The sequence below is a fragment of the Dama dama genome, chromosome 13 (assembly GCF_033118175.1).
Source record: "Dama dama isolate Ldn47 chromosome 13, ASM3311817v1, whole genome shotgun sequence".
Lineage (NCBI taxonomy): Eukaryota > Metazoa > Chordata > Mammalia > Artiodactyla > Cervidae > Dama > Dama dama.
In genome coordinates, this window is record NC_083693.1 from 34,689,970 (window position 1) to 34,712,906 (window position 22,937).

The window sequence follows — 22,937 nt, forward strand, 5'->3', positions numbered from 1 at the left end:
TGGGAGTTTGACAGATAAGACAATGTAAAGTGATGCCCTTATATCTGCTGCCAGCCTTCAGCTCAGCAAGGAAGAGAAGAGGAGTGAGAGCCCTGGCAGCATGGCAGGCAGTGGCTGGGGGGACTCCTGGGGCCTCTCCTTCTCTCCTCCCACTGTCCCGCGGTCCTCCCCTCCCTTCCCGGACCATCCTGTGCTCCAGTGACATGACTGCAGTTTGAATATTTAGGAGAGGCCATTCACACCTCTGTGACCCAATACCTTCTGATTCCCTTGGGCTGGGAATTCCCTCTTTCCTTAAGAGAGAGCAAATTAAGGGACTTCCTTAGTGGTCCAGTGATAAAGACTTCACCTTCTGATGCAGGGGGTGTGAGTTTGATCCCTGGGCAGGGAGCTAAGATGCCACATGCCTCATGGCCAAATAAAAGCATATTGTAACAAATTCAGTGAAGACTTTAAAAATGGTCCATATTTTTTTAAAAAATCATAAAAAAGAGGACTAGTTAAAGACAGTTAACAGTGTTTGGAACAGCTGTTTCTTAGCACTTAGTATGAGCTTTCCAAACTTCTTTAAAAAAATAACTTATTCATTTATTTTTGGCTACATTGGGTCTATTTGGGTCTTCATTGCTGAGTAGACTTTCTCTAGTTGTGAACAGCAGGGAGTACTCTTCCTTGTGGTGTGAGGGCTTCTCATTGCAGTGGCTTCTCTTGTTATGGAGCACAGGCTCTAGGCGCATGGGCTTCAGAATTATGGCACACAGGTTTAGAGCTCCTAGGAATGTGAAACCTTCCTGGATCAGGGATTGAACCCATGTCCCCTGCACTGGGAGGCAGAGTCTTATCCTCTGTACCACCAGGGAAGTCTGTCTTGTGCACTTTTAAAGCTCATTTTCCAGAAAAAAAAAAAGAGTTCCCAAAAGCATTTGTGTATCATAATGAGCTTCTGAATGAAAGTTGAAGGTTGCTGATGAGACTGTTTACTTGACCTGGGTTCGTCCGTGTCGGGTCCTCATGGTGATCTTCTCTTCCCAGGAACTGAAGCATCTCATCCTCGAAGCGGCTGATGGGTTTCTGTTTGTAGTGGCAGCTGAGACGGGCAGAGTGATTTACGTGTCTGACTCTGTCACCCCTGTGCTGAATCAACCCCAGTCAGAGTGGTTTGGGAGCACCCTCTATGAGCAGGTACATCCTGACGACGTGGAGAAGCTGAGAGAGCAGCTGTGCACCTCAGAAAACTCAATGACAGGTCAGTGTTGCTGTCTCCGTGAAGCTTTCTCCCTAGAAAATCTTTCCTTAAACATACTGAGGAATAACACTGGAACAAGTGTATTACCATATGTAAAATAGATAGCCTGTGGGAGTCTGATGTGTGATGAAGGGCACCCAAGGTGCTCTGTGACAACCTGGAGGAATGGGGTAGGGAGGGAGGTGTGGGGGGTAGAGAATAGAGGGGACACAGGTTTGCTTACGGCTGATTCACACTGATGTATGGCAGAAACTATCACGATATTATAAAGTAATTATCCTCCAGTTAAAATAAATAAATTTTAAAAATACCAGGAAGAGGAAATTTGAGGTCAGAAAAAGTTGCCTAAGGTGAAGGACATGTTTGACTTAGCTTGTTTAGTAGCTTCATTTATCCTGTAACATGTTTTTTTTTAAATTTTTTTCATTTATTTGTAGCATGTTAAAAATTCATTTTTAATGCATGATTTTTTCCTATATTTTACCTCCAATTATGGGATGTTGCCACTAGGAGGCATTGTTGACACATTAGCCACAACCCACTCAAGTGTGTGATTATTTGTGAACCTAATTGTAGGTGTTGATTTTCCAGGCTTTACTTATGGGAAGTGAAATTTCTTATTGAGACATTTAAATACAGTTAGCTCTGCTATACCACAAAATAACATGTTATAAAAATCACTGCAAGAAACAAAATGATGAAATAAAAACCACAGGGCTTGGGAGGGGAAAGTGGGCTAGACATGACACTAAAAATTTGTCAGGGACAGATAAGAACAAAACTAGGAACCTAATAAAAATGGGAGCATGCTTGACACATTAGGTGGTTAAGAAATTTATGGCACTTGACCTTGAAACCTAACTTGAAGTTAACTTGTGTAAGTGAGCCTCAGAACTTGGGTGTTGGTGTGAAAATAGTCCAAGGACCATCATGTGAAATCAGGCAGAAATCAAGAACTGTAACATAATATGTGGATAGTTGTGGCTCATAACAGACGTGGTAAATCAAGGCAGCTTCTGTGTGCCAGACTGTGTACATTTTGTGAATTCCTGTGTGGCTGTATTCAGCTGGGTGCAGTTTCTGTGTTCATGTAGTACTTCTTAACAGATAAAATCAAGCATAAGCAAACACAAAATTCACATTCTGATCAAACTGTCGCCCAATGTGTCAGTGTCACTGGAGCAGAATTGCATTTTTAATTATTTTGTTTATTTATTGGGCTGTGTTGTGTCTTAGTTGTGGCATGCAGGTTCTTCATTGTGTCATGCGGAATCTTCCGTTGCAGTGCACAAACTCTCTAGTTATGGCTTGAAGTCTCAATATTTGCAGCACATGGGCTTAGTTGCTCTTTGGCCTGTGGGGTTTCAATTCCCCGACTAGGGAATGAACCCGTGTCCCCCTGCATTGCAAGGTGGACTCTTCACTGCTGGACCACCTGGGAAGTCCCAAGATTTGGTTTTTCAAAAAAAACCGTTATAGTAGAGCTGAGTATACCATGATAGGGCTTCCCTGGTGGCTCAGACAGTAAAGAACCTGCCTGCAATCCAGGAGACCTGGGATCGATCCCTGGGTCTGGAAGATACTCTGGAGAAGAGAATGGCCACCCACTCCGGTATTCTTGCCTGGAGAATTCCATGGACAGCGGAGCCTGGGGGGCTCTAGTCCATGAGGTTGCAAAGAGTCGGATGTGATTGAGCAACTAACACTTCATACCATGATCTCTATGTTCCGCTATATGACAGATCTGTTTGTGTATCGTGTTCTTCCTACCACACCGAGAGCCACTGGAGCCTCATTTTCTTCCGTGTCTGCCTAAAGTACCTCACTGAGTGCTCGGCACACAGTAGGTATTCAGCAGAAGCCTGGTGAGCAGTGAGGCAGTGCTTTTATACTGTAGTAGTCTGCTAGGGTTGACGTAACAAAACACTACAGACTGGGTGGCTTAAACCACTGCCATTTATTTTCTCACAGTTTTGGAGGCTGGAAGTCTAAGATCAAGGTGTTGACAGGTTTGGTTTCTGGTAAGAGCTCTCTCCTGGGCTGCAGACAGCCACCTTCCTGCTCTGTGTTAGGGTTAGTTTCTCAGTTGCGTCTGACTCTGCAGCCCCATGGCCTAGAGCCCGTCAGGCTCCTCTGTCTATGAGATTCTCCAGTGAGAATACTGGAGTGGGTTGCCATTCCCTTCTCCAAGGGATCTTCCTGACCCAAGGATCAAACCTGGGTCCCCTGCATTGGTGGGTGTTTTACTGTCAGAGCCACCGGGGAAGCCCCTCCCTCCAAAGGGCCCAAATCTCTGGATAGGAGTCCCATGTCCAATCTTCTCACCACTCAGGATGAGCTGGGTCTACACTATACTCCAATAAACCAAACTATACCCCAATAAAATTAATTTTAAAAATGTTTTTAAAAAGTGACAGGACAGGAGTACCACTGTCTGAACAATAATAGTAATTTTCTCAGTGTTGGTTATCAATGACACACACAAAGAAGGAAGATAATGAAGGATTAAGGTGTGTGGACAGATTCTATGATGTGGGGGGATGAGCTTTCCGTATGTGTAAAACAATGGTGCTGAAACAGACTCAGAGAAAAACATGGTCCGCCATCGCACAGCTGGGGCTGAATGAGAGAACTCCCTACAGACATCACAGGGGACACGCCTTGGGAAGTTAATGATCTTGGAAGGGATGTGAAAGGGAGAATACATCAGCCAGGAAGTGCTGGTTTGACAGCTGAAATCACCTTCCCTGAAAAGAGCTGTCTTTTTTCCCCCCGACTCCAGTATTTGAACACAGGATGTGGCTTTTGAAAGCAGTCAGGAGACCCAGCTGGAGCAGTCAGTGGGTGGGGGAAGTGATGGTCAAAGGCAGGTCAGTCTCCGGACCAAGGGTTTAACAAACCAGCTCGCCAGAGTTGGGTGGACACTTCTGTCTGTGGGAAGTCTTAATGTGTGTGGCAGTGTTGAAAGGGGCAGCGTGAACCACATTTGAAAAGAAAGGTCCCTGGAGTGAACGTTGGATGGTGGCCTTGGCAGCCAGAGCCAGTGTAGTGGAGTGAGTCCTCCAAGACGCCAGAGAAGAGCCAGTGAACCCTGAGTGGCTGGGCTCCATGAGGTGGGGTGGAGAGGGTGGTGAAGAGGACTGGGTCTCTTCTGGAACCAGAGAGCGTGCAATGCGAATCTCCCAGGACACACTATGTAAAAGCACGTTGATCCAGTGTAGGGAGCTTGGGATAGCTCACTGCAGCCAGGCTGCCACTGGCCTCAGGGTTTTGCTGGACCAAGGACTGGACAGGAGCTGGGCTTCGTAGCCAGCCAAAGTGCAGATGTAATGAAAACTAGTAATAAAAAACCACAGGGATGATATGATGCCTTCAGTGATTGGACTAGGGCTTCTCAACCCTCCTGTCCTTAGGCATGGTGGGTTTCAGGCCCGGAGAGAGGTAACATGGCCCGTTGGATGGAGTGTCAGGGTGGGAGGCAGGGTGTGGGGGAAAGGAGCCAGGCAGGGACTGCTGTGGTGGGGCTGGTTTACCCAGGGCAGCCTGGCACACTTGACCCAATGAAGTTCCCCTTCTCTGAGCCTCCCAGTCAGTAGAGAGTCCCTGTTCCGTACATAAGTTTTGCAGGGCGGCCTGGACTGAGCATGTGGGGCCTTGCGTGTGCATGGTAGCCGGGGGACAAGACGCCTAATGACAGTGGGGCCTGCAGACGCCCATGCTGACTTGAGGATCCCAGGAAAACAATGCTTGCACAGAATTGCAGTCACTGGGGGTGGTGGTGATGAGGGAGTTCTTCTTTGTGGAATTAAAATTTTCCCTGGCTGGAGGAGTGATGACAAAGAGTGGGTCAGAAGATTCACAAAGTCTCCTTAGAATGGAAACCAGGCATCATGGAATTGTTCAGTTGCTAAGTGGTGTCGGACTCTTTGCGACCCTGTGGACTGCAGCACACCAGCCTTCCCTGTCCTCCAGTATCTTCTGGAATTTGCTCAGATTCTTTGTCCATTGAATTGGTGATGCCATCCAACCATCTCATGGAGTGGTGTGGACCAGTGCAATGATGTGACTTGTCTGTGAATAAAAGCTGGGGTTTGTCAATGTGAGGAGGGGCTGGGGGAGCCCTCACCTGGCAGGAGCAGCACTGCTCATAGAGAAAGTGCTGGGAGGGCCTTGGGAGCCGCTTGCTGGTTTGCGCTCTGCGATCTTGGCTGGTCCCTCTCTTCTCTGCCTCTTGTTCTCCTTATCTCAGCCCAGGACATTGCTAGGCCCCTTCCAGCTCTGTTCTACCCTCTTGCCCAAGGCCCCAGTATAGAACCTAATCTACTGATTGGAGAAATGGTAGGAGGTTGGAGAAGAGGAGCTAAAAGCTGCCACCAGGTTCCTGGCTCAGGGCCACACCTGCAGGCCCCTCTGGGCCCCGTTCCCATGAACTCTGTGGATTGTCACAGCCTGGTGGGCAGGGTGGCAACATTGGCCCTGGAAACCCAAGAGCTATGCAGGACACAGAACATCAAAAGTAAGTGGGGAAATCTTTTCAGATCTCTAAGAAAAAGTTAATTGAATCTTAGCTTTCCATGAAAATTAAAATTATATTTTAAGTATTATTTTTAAATATTGTTTTAAAAATGCTACACAGAGACTTGCATCATGTAATAAGGGTGGAGTTTTCTCTCTCTGAACAGTTATATAAGTGGATTTTGAGTAGAAGGAAAAAGAGGTCAAGAAATGACTGAAACTTTGTGCATGCCAAGTCTCTCAGTCGTGTCTGACTTTTTGTGATCCTATGGACTGCAGCCTGCCAGGTTCCTCTTTCCATGGGATTCTCCAGGAGAGGGTTAACATGACTTCCTCCAGGGGATCTTCCTGAGTCAGAAATTGAACTTGCATCACTTTTGTCTCCTTCATTGGCAGGTGGGTTCTTTACCACTAGTGCCACCTGGGAAGCCTGACTGAAACTATAAAGGAATTCTCAATGGCCAGTATCCAATAGATTGAAATTGAATAGCCAGTGACCAGGAGATTTTTGCACATCCAGCTTCTTAGGTTCGAATCAACAAAGTTCCCAAAGGGAAAAAGAAGAGCCGTAGAGAAAGCATATTCATTCTCCAGGACTTGGATTGGCTATAGCTTGAGGGAGATCCTGCTGAGGAATGTTTACTCACAAGAAGAACCTAGCTCCTTGTGAGAACTTGTCTTGGTAGGAGGGTCAAAGGGATCTGTCATCTCATGCTGAGTGACTCTGGATGTAAACCTGGAAAATCTCTCCACCAGTGCCTTCCTCCCAGAGACCTCCATGCCAACAGGAAAGAGCAGCCATGGAACCGGCCTGGTTCAAGTGACAGAAGATCAACTCCTGGGGATTGAGTGAAGAAGGAAATTCATTGGCTTGGGGAACTGAAAAGGGTGTATTAGCTTCAGGCTCAGAAGGATCCAGGTGATTTGAACCCTGCTAACGAAAGCAGGCTATGGTTTTTCCAGTGGTCATGTATGGATGTGAGAGTTGGACTATAAAGAAGGCTGAGCACTGAAGAATTGATGCTTTTGAACTGTGGTGTTGGAGAAGACTCTTGAGAGTCCCTTGGACTGCAAGGAGATCCAACCAGTCCATCCTAAAGGAGATCAGTCCTGGGTGTTCATTGGAAGGACTGATGCTGAAGCTGAACCTCCAATACTTTGGCCACCTCATGCAAAGTGTTGACTCATTGGAAAAGACCCTGATGCTGGGAGGGATTGGGGGCAGGAGGAGAAGGGGTCGACAGAGGATGAGATGGTTGGATGGCATCATTGACTCGATGGATGTGAGTTTGAGTAAACTCCGGGAGTTGGTGATGGACAGGGAGGCCTGGCGTGCTGCGATTCATGGGGCCGCAAAGAGTCGGACGCAACTGAGCAACTGTACTGAACTGAACTGAACGAAATCAGTCAGTCTTTTATTCGCACATTTGGTGTTGATGAATTTGATAGTAGCAAAATTTACTTGTAACCCCAGCATCAGTACCCACGAAATGTTAGAGGTCATTTGAGGACTGGCACAGAGGCCAGGGTCACACGGGATGACACCCTGCCTTCTGGTTTCAGCCCCCATAACTAGAAACACGTGCTCTTCTCGTGTTTTGTGCTGTGATGTTTGGTCTCTGTGCTTTCTGCTGGTGACTTTGCTGTTTAACGTGACCCCCTAGAGCAGTGCTGAAGTCGCTCTAATGTCCTTAAGCACAGGGCTGTAGTGTGCCTCCCAGAGAGAAGACGTGTGTTGGATAAACCTTGTTCAGGCATGAGTCATAAGTGCTGTTGACTGTGAGTTCAGTGTTATGAATCAAGATGTGTTAAAGAAGGTGTCTTTAAATAGAAACACAGAAAATAAGACTCTACGTCCGTCCATTGATTAATAAGAGTGTTGTGACCAGAGGCTGGCGGGAATGTAACCCTCAGTCTCCCTTAGGAGCAATGGTTCAGTGTTTGCTCATTCACTGTTTGCAGTGACTTCACAGAACAGAACTACTGCAAATGGTGAGAATCAGCTGTATGTCTTTGTTTCTTTTTAAACCTTTATTGAGGTGCAATTGATATACCAAAGATTGCACATATTAAATGTATACAATTTGATGAGTTTGGACTTAGGCCCACACCTTTGATACCATTACCAGCTTCAAGGTATTAAACATACCCTTCATCTCCAAAACTGAAGAAGAGAATGGCTACCCACTCCAGTATTCTTGCCTGAAAAATCCCATGGACAGAGGAGCCTAAAGGGCTACAGTCCACAGGGTCGCAAAGAGTCAGTCAGACACAACTTAGTAACTGAACAACAAAGCTTTATAACACCAGCAGAAATAGGTTGCCTTTTCAATACTTCTAGCAAAAATCCTGGGACTGGCTATCCTGGATCAGCTTGGACCACCTGCCTTGCCCGATTCCAGGGGCCAGGGAGGCTGAGCTGGCGTGTGAGGCCAGTGTCTCCACCCAAGACACTTGGACCCAAGAGCAGGGGAGATGTGATTTCCTGGAGGAAGTTAGTGCAGTCACTCAAAGGAAGAGGGGGATGCTGAGCAGGCAGACTGCAAATTGGTGCTGGCTGGGAGAGCCAGGCTCAGAGTGATGCTCCTGGGGAGGGGTGGGTGTTCTCCCAGAGAATGGGGAGCACCTCCTCTTACCGGGAATGCTGGGGACACTGGGGTGACAGGATTCTGAGCTGAAGATGGAGCCAGTGTCAGGTATAAAGGAGGGCAGTGGTCAGATAGAAGTCTGATGGAGGAAGGGGCCACAGAAATAATTATTATGCATCTCAGAGTGACCCGAGCCCCAGCTTACTGTGGAGGGAGAGGAACCAAGGAGAGGTCCCAGTGGTACCAGAGTCTGTGACTGTAACAGGATGCGCCTGAGGGGTAGGGTTCAGAGAACCAGCAGTGCAGCCAGCTGCCCAGGAGAGCACAGAGGGGGCAAGCCCTTCTCTGTATCTTACATGATGTAGCCCAAGACCCCTCCCATCCCCCAAGCCTGTCTGCCGACCCTATCCCTGTGGGTACTGAAATCTGGACAGCCCTGGTCCTGGCTGGCAGACACAGGAGACTCCTGTTCAGTGGCCTCGAGCACTGTGCTGTGTAGGAAGTGCTTGGATCCGTGGACTTGTCAGACTGAGTATATCGGTTCCTTTCCCCACTTTCCTTTTCTGTGGCTCTGTTTCTGCTCAGCTCTTCCTTCGTTCAGAGAATTGGGTCAGCCTTTTGGTTTAATATAAGGAAAAACTTTGCAGTTGTTAGAAGTATCCAAAGGCACAGGGTATAAGCAAGGCTGGATTATCTTTCTTCTTCCCTCCTTCCTTCTTTCTTTCTTTTTCTTTCTGTCTTCCCTTCTTTGCTTCCTCCTCTCCCTCCCTCTTTCTTCCCTTTCTCCCTCTCTTCCTCCCTCCCTCCCTCCCTTCCTTCTTTCCTTTCCTTGTCTTCCTTCCTTCTTTCCTCTCTCCCTCTCTTTCTTTATCCAGTCATTACTTTTTCAAAGTCATGTATGTGGGACTTCCCTGATGGTCCAGTGGTTAAGACTTTGCCTTCCAATGCAGGGGGTGCAGGTTCGATCCCTGGTCAGGGAGCCAAGATCCCACATGCCTTGTAGTCAAAAAATCAAAACATAAGACAGAAATAGTATTGTAACAAATTCAGTGAAGGCTTTAAAATTTAAATCATGTATTTATTCATTCGTTCATTCATTCAGCAAATACTTGTTCTGCACGGCAGTAGAAAGCTCATCTGGGACACAGCCTCTCCTCATCACCGACAGGCGTTTCCAGCTGCTGTTGGATGAATGGATCCCCATTTCCTAACTGTTCCAAATGATTTGTGATAATCTGGGGCGAGCCCCAGCAGGGCTGCTCCCCAAAGGCTTTGGCAGGAAAGCTCCCGTGCGTGATTCACATGTCCCAATCAGCTGTGATTAAGCTTCCCTATCTCCCCTAGAGCTTTGCCGAAGTCCAGAGATGCTTTCAGTCTTGGATCACTGGGTTTGGCCAGGCCACGGTTGGGCCACAGGGAGCAGCTCCCCGGGAAGCCTGCTCAGCCAGCTCAGCTTGAGGACCTGTCATCACACCGCTCCCGGGAGGGGTTAGGATGTTACATAGGCTCTGCAGTCTCCCTGCTGTCTGTGAGAGGGGACGACGCCTGTGGGACTCAGTGCTCGTTTCACTTTTCTTTTTGCACCCAACTCCAACAGTGAACTATTCATAGCTATAGCAAACTCTTTTACCTTTTTAAATTAATTAATTAGCTAATTAACGTATTATTTTTGGTTGTGCTGGGTCTTCGTTGCTAAGCACGGGGTTTCCTCCAGTTGAGACGATTGGGGGCTTCTCCCTAGTTGTGGTGGCTTCTCACTGTGGAGCATGGGCTCTAGAGCCTGCAGTCTCTAGAATGTTGTGGCACACAGGCTTGGTTGCTTCGAGGCGTGTGGAATCGTCCCAGACCAGAAATCGAACTGGTGTCCCTTCATTGGCAGGCGGATTCTTAACCACTGGACCACTGGGGAAGCCCCATCTTACATTCTTATAGCACATTTCTACCCTGTTAGTAGGAACGTGCTGCAGTTTAGACCCAGTCATGTGAGGAGAGGTGACCAATACACCTGCCCAGGACTGGGGGAAGGTGTTGGCGCTGGTACTTTATAAAGGCTTTCTGCTGACTCTGCTGCATAGATGGGCTTCAGAACCCTCACTTCTCTGGGCCTGAGTGCAGTTCTGTTCATGGAGTGAGGGCGGGGGTGGGGGTGGTGGTATTGAACTTATTTCACAGGTGAGGAGCATGGTGCTTGACGTCACTGGGAGCTTCCCAGGACCACACAGCTGAGGCCCAGCAGCTCCTACAGATGGAGCGCGTCCTCAATGCAGACAAAGCATCTGTTTCTTCTGAGGCATCGAGATACAAAGAAGCCTGGAAAGCCTTGGCCTGGCCTGATGCAGCACATGCAGAGCAGTCCATCCATGAACTCTGGGGGCCCAGCTCAGAGGGAAGACAGGGCAGCAGCCCAGTTCAGGGTCACATGACTTGTAGATGGTGTCAGAGCTTTGAGACTACAGTCAGATTCCCCAGGGGTCTCCAGGGTCCCCTGGTCTAGCACAGTCATTCTCAAAGTATGGTCCATGGTCCAATTGTGTGAGCATCACTTGTAAACTTGTTAGAGAGGTTGATTGTGGGCTGAACCCCAGACCTACTGAATCAGAAGCTCCAGGGGCCCAGTAATCGGTATTTTTTTCCCACCCTCCACATCATTCTGATGCACACTGAAATCTGAGAATCACTGGTTTCCAGAAACCATCCTGGAACTTGAGCTCAAATCACCTGGATTGAGTCCACCTCTATTTTGACCTTGTCAAGCTCTTTGATGTCTTGAGTTTAGCATTCCTCCTCAGAAAGATTGAGGATACATGGTTTTATAAAGTGTCTTATGAACAATGAAGCTGAAGGCACATGTGTAGTTGACCTTGGAAGGTAGACCCTGGTAAGATGTAGTAAGTGTGCTCTGTGAACCAGCAGCACCTTCGTCTCCTGGGAGCTTCTTAGCACTGTAGTCCTAGGCCCCATCCTGAGCCTGCCGACTCAGAATCTGTTGGGTTGATCAAAAAGTTCATCTGGGTTTTTCTGTATGATGTTATGGAAAAACACAAACAAACCTTTTGGCCAACCTAATACATTTTAATGAAATGTCCAAGGGATTTATGTGCACAGTCTAGACTGAGAAGCCCTGAACTAAAGAATTCAGCAAGTTGTGGTTGGGGGCATGCAGCAGCTGGGATCAGGGGCATCCTCCGACTGCTAGGCATGGCTGGGTGCTGGCAGGAAGTGGTGGAGTTGGCCCCAGCAACTATTTTTTTTTTAAGACTTTTGATGTGGACCATTTTTAAAGTCTTTATTGAATTTGTTACAGCATTGTTTCTGTTTTATGTTTTGGTTTTTTGGTTGTGAGTCATGTGGGATCTTAGCTCCCTGACCAGGAATTGAACCCATATCCCCTGCATTAGAATGCAGAGTCTTAACCACTGAACCACCAGGGAAATCCTGGTCGCAGCAATTTCTGCTGACCAGCTTGGATTTGCCCTCAGGTCCAAGGCCAGGCCTTCAGGGAGAGCAGTTGGAGGAGCAGCCTTTGGAGGTTTGCAGCCCTGGGACCTCACTCAGTAATCCACACATGACAGATTCTCCATCAGTGTGGGGAGGAGGTTTGCAGGGTTGGTGGTTAGCATCCTCCGCTGGGGAAGAGGAGGGGAGCAAGGAGCTGAGGATGGCCCGTGAGAACCCGAGCTAGAGCAGAAGCAAGTCCAGTTATGAATGACACCACAGAGGACAGCAGGCACGCCTGGGAAAAGAGCCAACGGTTGTCAGCATTGAGCCTCACCCACCGAGGCAGCTGGGCCTCCTTCATGACACTTTGCACAGGAGAGCAAGGACAGAATTGTGTTAGACTCAGCCACACAGTTGGGTCCTTCAGCGAAAAATGTCAGGCTGATAATTGGTCCCACAGGGGTCCCTGAACTAGGAAGTCCACCCCAATGGTATCAGTTCTGGAGAAAGATGGTCTATTTCCAAATGTCAATCATAAAGGTAACTTCATGAAAACCAGACTTGAAAATCTATAGCTTATTTTCCTTGGAATAGCCAAACTCCATCTTTGGACTGATGCCAGACCCTGAAATCCTAAACACCTTCAGCAGTCCATCCGTTTGTTACCATATTAGGTAACACCAATACATGTGCCCCCCTACCAAAAAAAAAATCCCCACTTTATCCAAGTCAACTGTGAGCACTGTTAGAGCATTTCTATTGTTTGAAATAAAAATAAAGTGTGTTAGTGGCAAGGAAATCATGTTTATTTGATTCCAGCTCCTTAGAAATTGCCCAGTTGTGTAATAAACACTTAGGCCACTGGAAAAAGCCGTTTAGAGTTGGGTCGCCAGAGGTGCTGGTGAATGCACGTGAGAGTGAAATCTGAACCTCGCGGGCTGGCTATTTTCAGGTCTTCCTAGTGCCTTTCCCACTGGAAACCACAGCCTGCTTAGATGTGTTACCCCAGATGTCTCTCTGGCGCCTGTTCAGTTCTTTCTCATTGTTAAATATTTATACAACCTGCCTTGTTTTGCTTTCCTGTGTCCATAGCTTGCTGATGCTGCTCAAACATTGGTGTTTTTCTCTCCTGTTTATGGTGAAAGTTATTTCATGAGTCTGGACAGATTTCCAACTGGGGCTGCTGGGTTCATTATCACTGTGGTGTCACAGCAGATAAAGGGCTCGGGCAGTGTTTGCACACACATCCGCAGGTTGTGGCTGGAGAGTCAACTTCTCTGCCGGCAGGGAGAGCAGAGAGAGCTCCCCAGCCCGCGTGTGTGCTCACCAGGGTGGCTGGAGGATGACAGGGGTGGGCATGGGGGCAAGGCGAGGCCCCTGGGGGTCATGGAAGGATCCCTACATGTGGAGTCAGATGCACCTGGTGACAGTTATGGTTCATGACCCTTTCTTTTGGGTGAATGACTCAACCCTCCTGGGCTCAGTTCCTCACCTGTAGATACAGACCTATAGGACTGTGGTGAAGTTTGTGCAACATGACACATGCGTGTGTGCTAAGTCACTTCAGTCATGTCCGACTCTCTGTGATTCTATGGACTGTAGCCCGCCAGGCTCCTCTGTCCCTGGGATTCTCCAGGCAAGAATACTGGAGTGGGTTGTCATTCCCCTCTCCAGGGGATCTTCCTGACCCAGGGATCAAACTCACATCTCTTATATTGCCTCATGAACAGGTCGGTTCTTTACTACTGGAACCACCTGGGAAGCCTGACATGACACGTGGGATAGTATTAATGATTGCATTTGAGAACTGGGGAGATTTCGTTCACTTTTAAAAATTTATTTATTTATTTACTTATTTTTGTCTGTGCTGGGTCTTTGTTGCTGCAAGTGGGCTTTCTCTGGTTGTGGCACGCTGGGGCTACTCTCTAGTTGTGGTGCTCGGGCTTCTCACTACAGCGGCTTCTCTTGCTGCAGAGCAGCAGCTCTAGAGCACAGGCTCAGTAGTTGTGGCACAGGGGTTTAATTGCCCTGAGCCATGTGGAATCTTCCTGGGCCAGGGATTGAACCCACGTCCCCTGCATTGACAGGTGGGTTCGTAACCACTGGACCACCAGGGAAGTCCTCATTCACTTTTAAATAATTGAAAATTAGATTAAAACACCCTTCTGAATCAGTGGTTTTCCAGACTATCCGTCTTGCTTGCTTTATTCCTCTTCTTGCCCCAATAAAGCGTCACTGAGGATTTTGGCACTGTTGACAAGGGAATGCAGGTAGCCTGTGACCTTTCTGAGTTTTGTCCAATTGTGAAAGGATGGCTTCCTCCTCCCACCCTGTGCTCGAGGTCATCTATCACGCATTCAGGAGGAGGGGGTGTGAAGATGTGTGTGCTCTCTTTCTCTCTTTGTTCTGTCGATTCATTTGTTCATCCGGTATGTATTTATTGAGTACCTACTCACTTTGTGCAAGATGCTGTGCTAAGTGTTGGGGATACATGTGTGCTCTATTGCTTTAGTCGTGTCCCACTCTTTGCGAGCCCATGGATTGTAGCCCACCAGGCTCCTTTGTCCATGGGATTCTCCGGGCAAGAATACTGGAGTGGATTGCCATGCCTTCCTCCAGGGAATCTTCCTGACCCAGGGATCAAACTCACATCTCTTACATCTCCTTCAATGACACCACCTGGGAAGCCCCACGAAACTGATGCAGCCTATACCAGACTGATGCTCTCGTGGAGGTTACAGTTCAGTGAGGAAGAAAAACAGCAAAGAAATGATGACTTGCAATACACTGTGACAGGTGTTAAGAAGGCAGAGTCCAGAGGGCAGGGAGAATGAATAACATAGGATCTGACTCATCTGGGCAGGCTGGAGTGGGCTCCTGTGAGTGCGTGAGGCTTTGTGAGACCTGGCATGGAAGCTGAAGGCTACCCATGGAGAGAGTGGTGGAGGGTGAGGAACGTTGGTGCTTAGTCCCAGAGCAGTACGTAGCCAGGTCACTGCAGGTCTTTAGCCAGGAGAGTCCTAGCTTCCATGTTGCTTCTGAGAAGCTCATTGCAGCTACAGAGTGGAGAACATGTAGGGAAACCAGCCTGGGGGGTGGGAGGAGTCAAGGTAACAAGGGTGTTGGAATTGTCCAGGGGAGGTGATGGAAGCAGGGATTAGGATGGTGTCCTTGAGCTGCAGTCACAAATCACCGCAAACTGAGCAGCTTAAAACAACAGAAATTTACTGTCTCCCAGTTCTGGAGGTCAGGAGTCCAGAATCACGATGTCAGCAGGGCTGAGTCCTTCTATAAGCTATGAGGAGGCTGTACCAGGCCTCTCTCCTAGCTTATGGTGGTGGCCAGCAATCCTGACATTCCTTGACTTACAGACACATCATTCCTGTCTCTGCCTCCATCATCACATGCTTGTATGTCTCCATGTCCACATTTCTTCTTCCTATAAGGATGCTGATTGTGTTGAATTAGGAGCCTCCATGATAAGAGCATTTTAACTTGGTTATAGCTTGATTGGGCTTCCCTAATGGCTCAGAGAGTAAAGAATCTGCCAGTGATGCAGGAGACCAGGGTTCAATCCCTGAGTCTGGAAGATCCCCTAGAGAAGGAAGTGGCAACCTACTCCAGTATTCTTGCCTGGAGAATTCCATGGCAGAGAAGTCTGGTGGGCTAGACATTCCATGGGGTCACAAAGAGTCGGACATGACTGAGCAACTAAACAATAACAACACAGCAATATGTTTTCCATCCCATTATAAAAGCATGTGAATTAGACTTGAGAACTCTGAATCTTGCTTCAAATTCACTCTGAGATTTTACCACATAAAAGAACCACTGGTGCATTTCTTTGAAATGGTAAGATCACCTCCTAAAGACCTGTTTTCTACAGGACCATTTTTGTATCCTGGCTTTTCTTGAACTGAGGAACATGCAAGAAGTTCTTGAAACACAACCACTTTGTAAATAAGTTTTTAAAATTCCCAGCTCCTGAAATGGTGGTTCTCAAATCTCCATGCACATCAGAATCTCACTGGATGTTTTAACAATTGTGATATCAGGTCTTCACCCCATTTCTCTGGATTCAACTGTGTCAAGCCCAGCATCTGTGTTTGTAAAAGCAACCCTGGTGATTCCTGTATGAACTAGATGCTGCACCCTGGGGCACCTCCTGCGGGATAAACCCCCATCCAGTCAAATAATACAGCCTCATCTGCGTACACCAGGAGAGAGAGTTCAGCAAGATCAAAACCACAAAGAAACAAAATATTAAATATGTAATCAGTTAGCAACACCATTGAAAAATGAGCAACTTCAGCATTTTTGAACCTCTTTGCAAGTCTTGATTTCCTTCTATTTTTTAATGATTTTTTTTAATTTTTTTTTTTTTTTTTTGGCTAGGTCTTCATTGCTTAGCTTGGGCTTTATCTACTTGCGGCAAGCAGGGGCTACTCTGTATTTGTGGTATGTGGGCTTCTCAATGCGGTGGCTTCTTTTCTTGCAGAGCACAAAATCTAGGTGAGCGGGCTTCAGTAGTTGCAGCACACAGGCTCACTAGTTGTGGTACGTGGACTTAGTTGCTCCAAGGCATGTGGAATCTTCCCAGACCAGGGATGAACCCATGTCCCCTACATTGGCAGGTGGATTCATATCCACTGGATCACCAGGGAAGTCTGAGTCTTGACTTCTTAATGAAGTGTCTTTTGTCCTAACGTTGTGTCTTTTTTTCTTAAATGTATTTATTTAGCTGCAGGAGGTGTTAGTTGTGGCATGCAGGATCTTTAGCTTTGGCATGTGAACTCTTAGTTGCCACATGTGGGATCCAGTTCCCTGACCAGAGATTGAAACCAGGCCCCCAGCACTGGGAGAATGGAGTCCTAACCACTGGACCATCTGGGGAGTCCCTTTTGTCCTAACTTTGATGCTCAAGAAATACAGACAAGGACACTTTTCCCCCCTCCATGTATCAATATAAGAGATAAATATAACAAAAATAACCTAGAGTAGCATTGTTTTTAGACAGATGAAATTATCTGGACTCATTGCTTCTTGCTGGTATGATTTCAGTTTCAGTAATATTCTCACATGACGGTCATATTTTGTAATGCTTTGGTTAAAAATAACTCAATTGCAAAAACTCCAGTGTGATCAAGAAAATTAAAATAGTTTCCTTTCACTTCACTGAAAAAAAGAGACACATTCCCCTCTGAAAGGTTGTGACTCACACCTAACAGTTAAAGAAAATGCACTTTTAGCACTGATCTTTCCTGTTTATTGCTTGCTCAGAAGACGTTAATTGAGGAAAACATCTGCATACGTTTTTCCCGTTATTTTTGTAGATTGTTTTCTTATCCTCCAGTTTTCTCAGGCAGCCATCCGGGTTTCAGTTCTCCATTCTCTGGTGATGACATGAATTACTCTCCAGTAAGTAGCTGATAGTGTCATTCTTTAACCTTGAGTTGAAGGCTCGTATGATGGGGACCTAGAGCCACTAGAGCAGTGTGCTGTGTGGACCCAAGAAGTCACAGGGCCAACATTTCTCTGGGTCACTCTGCGCCTTCCAGAACACGCCTGACTCTTTGTGGAATGTCCACAGGGGCAGAGCTGACGACCTCGGCAGTCAGTCCCATCTGCTTTGGAATAATATCCTTACGCTCAGCCGGTTTGGTCACCCCTGTGGTGGTGGTTTAGTTGCTACGTCATGTCCGACTCTGCGACCCCATGGACTGTAGCCTGCCAGGCTCCTCTGTCCGTGGGATTCTCCAGGCAGGAATACCAGAGTGAGTAGCCATTTCCTTCTCCAGGGGATTTTCCCAACCCAGGGATTGAACCTGGGTCTACTGCATTGACAGGTGGGTTCTTTGCCAATGAGTCATCTGGGAAGCCCTAGGGCCTGGAGTGGCAAGCATTTCCCTAGCCATGGGACTGACATGTGCAAAGGCTCTGTGGCATGGAAGCTGCTGTAATGTTGGGGGAGGTGAATAAGGTCATGCAGTGTGATGAGGGGAAAGACCAGGCCATGGTAGCCCTGGAGGACAGTTATGCACTAGAATTCAAACCATGTGCAAGAAATGGTCCCTGAAAGCACATTCACATAATCTGTTCTTCATTTTTATGCCTTTTTTGCTCCAGGGAAGGAAATGGTTTCATTTGGAATCCAAGAATGAAGGGAACTAATATATAGAGAGATGCTCTGTGAAGTAACTTTGCAAATATTTCTCATTTAATCCTCATGACAAGATATGGTTTTTGGAGTTTTGATTTCTTTTTTTTTTGTATATGGATATCCAGTTGTACTGGTCACCTGATGTGAAGAGCTGACTCATTGGAAAAGACCCTGATGCTGGGAAAGATTAAGGCTATGAGAAGAAGGGGATAACAGAGGATGAGATGGTTGGATGGCATCACCAGCTCAATGGATATGAGTTTAAGCAAACTCCAGAAGATAGAGAAGGACAGGGAAGCCTGGTGTGCTATGTAGTCCATGGAGTCGCAGAATTGGACTTGACAGAGTGACTGAACAACAACAATCCATTTGTTCTAACACCTTTGTTTTTAAAAAGACTGTCCCTTTTCTACTGAATTTTCATATAGTTTTTTTTTTTTTTTTTAATGTGGGCCATTATTGTTTCTATTCTGTGTTGGTCTCCTCTGTCAACTCTGTTTTGCAGTTCCTGTGATGATCTCCTGATGATTCCCACAGAATGTTAGATGTTTGCTTGTCACACTCACCTCCTTTTTCTTTTTTTTTCCTGTGACTTCTGGGACAATTCTCAGAGGGTCCTTCTAATTCATCAATTGAGCTTTCAGCAAGGTCACTTTGTACTGCCTTCACTTGAGTTTTCAATGATGAAATCATGTTTTTCATCTAAAACTAATCTCTTCTGGTCTCAGGTTGTTCCCTTTTTTAATTATAGAAGATCTCCTCAAATATCACTGAGATTTGGTATTCCGAAATATTGTTTTCTTTCTCGGAATGTGTTTCATAGAGTGGCATGGTATTCTTCTAACTTTTCAGATCAACTTCCTTCCTTTTGGAGTAGAATTTTTTCATCTTTTATTGATTTTCATCTATTAAGCTAACCTTGCCCACTCCCTCACCTTTTTAATCCTGGGTTCCTAACATTTATTAAGACTTGAAATTACTCAAGTCTCTGTATATTTCTTTGAAACTTAATTTGTTTAGGTTGAGGGCCTGGTTGTTTGGGAAGGGCTGAGGTTTTGCAGGCAGCAGCAGCTATGTGCACTGGGCAGCCTCAAGCCAGCAAGAGTGTCACCCACTGCTCTAACTAAAATGCTGCCCCTTGGAAGTGTTATGCCTGATGTCCGAATCCCCGAGTGGGAAGAGAGAAGGCCTCCAAGACAATGCAACTCGCAAAAAGGGAAGTTTATTGCTGACTCGAGTCAGGGCTCCTGCCACATCCAACACAGTGGTGCGGGGTCAGAGAGCCCCGAGCCCAAGCTGTTACACAAATTTATAGGGTGAGCACACGCCGTTGGTAGTTGGTTTAAGCGGAATGGTTACAAGTTTGCAAAGCAATTTCATTGGTCAAACACACTCAAAACTTTCACGCCTGTGGGACTTTCTGGGGGGGGTTTCTGCCCCGTTCCTAATTGGCAAACAACGGTCAGTGTTAAGCTGATTGGTTGTATCCAGGTGGCCTGATAATCTTACCACCCAGAAGTAGGAAGGCCTACTCCTAATCTAAGCTGCCTGCCATGGCGTTACTTCTGCTCGCCTCACAGAAGCAGCCTCTCCTCTTTATGGGGCAGGTGGCTGCTGTATGTCAAGGTCATGTGAGAGCTCTGTCCTTGGCCTTTCTGGGTCCAGACCCTGGGCGACCTCTCCTCTGCTTTCTGACCCCCTGTCTCTTTCCTGCTTGCAGAATTTCTTGTTGGTCAGTCACTAAGTCATGTCTGACTCTTGGCAACCCCATGGACTGCAGCATGCCAGGTTTCTCTGTCCTTCACCATCTCCCACAGTATGCTCAGACTCATGTCCATTGAATCGGTGATGTCATCCAACCATCTCATCCTGTGTCACCCCCTTTTCCTTCTGCCCTCAATCTTTCCAAGCATCAGGATCTTTTCCATAGAGGCTTCTATTAGGGAACTCTTTCACATCCTTCTCAGGCAACCCATTCCTTTGCAATTGTTGGGCTACAAAACTGCTCATATCCATTCCCATCACATCCTTAGATGTACGATTTCTTGCAGAAATCCCTCCATGTTTCTGATCCCTCCATGTTTCAAGGCCCCTTCCACTGTTTTTCTACATAGGTGCAATTTTTCCCTGATACCTTTTTTTTTTAGTTTTTTTTTTTTTTAATTTTTATTGGCATATAATTGCCTTACAGTGTTATTTTGGTTTCTGCTGTGTAGCAAAGTGAATCGGTTATATGTGTACATATACATTCATGCATGCATGCTCAGTTGCCTCAGTTGTGTCTGACTTTTTGAGACCCCATAGATGGTAGCCCACCACGCTTCTTTGTTTTAGGGATTCTCCAGGCAAGAATACTGGAGTGGCTTGCCATTTCCTCCTCCAGGGGATCTTCCAGACCCAGGAATCGAACCCTGCATCTGCTGTATTGCAGGCAGATTCTTTATTACTGAAGCCCATACATACACACATATGCCCTCTCTTGTAGATTTCCTTCTTGTTTAGGTCACCACAGAGCACTGACTAGCCTTCCCTGTGCTGTACAATAAGTTCTCTTCAGTTATCTGTTTTATACATAGTGGTGCATATATGTTAATCCCAATCTCCCAGTTCCTCCTGCCACCACCCGCTTCCCCCTTGGTGTCCATACATTTGTTCCCTGCATCTGTGTCTCTATTTCTGCTTTGCAAATAAGATCATCTGTACCAATTTTCTAGATTCCACATAAAAGTGATAGTTGTTTTTTTCTGACTTACTTCACTCTGTATGACAGCCTCTGGGTCCGTCCATGCTCTTTTTGTATTTCTCTGATCATTTCATGAGCAATTTTCAGGGCAGGCGATGCATGACCTGCGTTTGCCTTCTTGAACTGCGTGTCAGTCTGGGCTCTGTTCACACCCCAGGCAGCCCTTCTCTAGCCGAGGATGGAGAGTAGGGTTAATCATCCCCCCTTGGGCTTGCATTTCTGGCATTTTTGTAGCATGATACCCCGAGAGGAATGTATTTCTTTAAATCACACTCCAGCATATTCCAAACGGGATGAGGAATTTGTACTTTGTCTACAGATTAAATAGCAGAAGAGGTGCTGGCCGCAGGCAGGCTGGGGGGTGACGATTTTATAATGAATAGCAGAGCCTGGGCTGAGCACGAGGCACTCATGTGATTCATGTTTGGAATGCAAGCACTGGAGAAAGTGGTCAGGCTCTCGGTCTTTTCAGGGACTTCTGAGAACTGTTGTTCAGGTGATTGAGGTTGATGTGGCCAGTCACCAGTGGTGGAGCTCTGTGCTTTGGATTTACCCCAAATGTTCTGGTCTTGGGCTTCTCATTGTTGTTGTTCAGTAGCTAAGTTGTGTCCGACTCTTTGAGACCCCATGGACTGCAGCATGCCAGGCTTCCCTGTCCTTCACTGTCTCCTGGAGCTTGCTCAAACTCTTGTCCATTGAGTCATTGATGCCATCCAACCATCTTGTCTGCTATTGCTTCCTTTTCTTCCTGCCTTCAATCTTTCCCAGCATCAGGGTCTTTTCCAATGAGTCAGCTGTTCACATCAGGTAGCCAAAATATTGGAGCTTCAGCTTCAGCATCAGTCCTTCCAATGAATATTCAGGGTTGATTTCCTTTAGGATTGACTGGTTTGATGTCCAAGGGATTCTCAAGAGTCATCTGCAGCACTCAGCCTTCTTTATGATCCAACTCTCACATCTGCACATGACTACTGGAAAAACCCTAGTTTGATTATATGGACCTTTGTTGGAAAAATGATGTCTCTGCTTTTTAATATGCTGTCTAGGTTTTTCATAGCTTTTCTTCCAAGGAATCTTAATTTCGTGGCTGCAGTCACCATCTGCAGTGATTTTGGAGCCCAAGAAAATAAAGTCTGTCACTGTTTCCATTGTTTACCCATCTATTTGCCATGAAGTGATGGGACCAGATGCCATGATCTTAACTTTTTGAATGTTGAATTTTAAGCCAGCTTTTTCACTTTCCTCATTGCACACAGTGATTATCCCTCTGATGCCCTCCTTTTGCAGAGATGTCACCTACTCCCACCTAGTTAGTGGCTCATTAGCGCCTTTCCCAGATGATGGGGGGAAACAGAAAGACTGACATGAAAACCAGACTGCCTGGCAGGGAGGCTCCTTCTCAGTGTCTGCTCAGAGGCTCTTAGTTACTGCACTCAGTCCTTTTGCCAGCTCTAGTCAAGGGTTCCCATGAGCCTGTTTTTTATTTCCCTGTTTCACAGCTACAGGCTAGAGTTATAACCCAAATCCAGTCACTAGTTCCCTTGGTCCAGAAAAGCTAGAGGGCTCAGAGGATCGATGTTACCCTTCAAAACTATCTCTGCTCCTGCAAACAGTCCACTCCGGGGTTGCCCAGGATCATGGTTCTGCTCAGTAAACATTGTTCCTGTTGCCAGTTACTTCTTTTCAATGTTGATTTAGGAAAAAAAAAAAATCACAACTTAAAGGTGAGAGTTATGTTCTATCTGAGGACCTTACTGAGGACTGTGGCCTGGGAATCAGCACTCAGATTGCTCTGAGGAGCTCCTGCAAAGACGTCAGGGGAGAGTCAGGATGTACAGGTGCTCCTGTGCTCATTTGCTAACTTGTGTCTGACTCTTTGTAACCCCGTGGACTGTAGCCCACCAGGCTTCTCTGTCTGTGGGATTCTCCAGGCAAGAATACTGGAGTGGGTAGCCATTTCCTTCTCCAGGGGATCTTCGCAACCCAGGGATAGAACTTGCATCTCCTGCATTGGTAGATGGATTCTTTACCACTGAGCCACCAGGGAAGCCCCAGATATATAGGAGTTTTTGCTAAAAACAAAAACAAATGCGCCAGATAGTTGAACATGCAAACATTATCGTTAATCACAAAAAACAGACATCTCAAACATGTTAGTCCTTTCTTTGTATGGGAAGATGCAAGAATCTGGGCTTAATGAAATCATTCCTCTGATCACATCTCTGCTATCTGGGGCCAGTATCCTGT

General features: G+C 46.7%; 1 protein-coding gene across 3 annotated transcripts in view; it reads left to right on the plus strand.

The window, feature by feature from the left end:
* ARNT2 (aryl hydrocarbon receptor nuclear translocator 2) overlaps window positions 1-22,937 on the plus strand; it is a 181,371-nt gene that overhangs the window by 55,298 nt on the left and 103,136 nt on the right. For all 3 annotated transcript variants that reach the window (XM_061158849.1, XM_061158847.1, XM_061158848.1), the window contains exon 5: window positions 1,033-1,246. In XM_061158849.1, coding sequence (XP_061014832.1) covers window positions 1,033-1,246 — 214 coding nt within the window. The remainder of the gene's footprint in view (window positions 1-1,032; window positions 1,247-22,937) is intronic.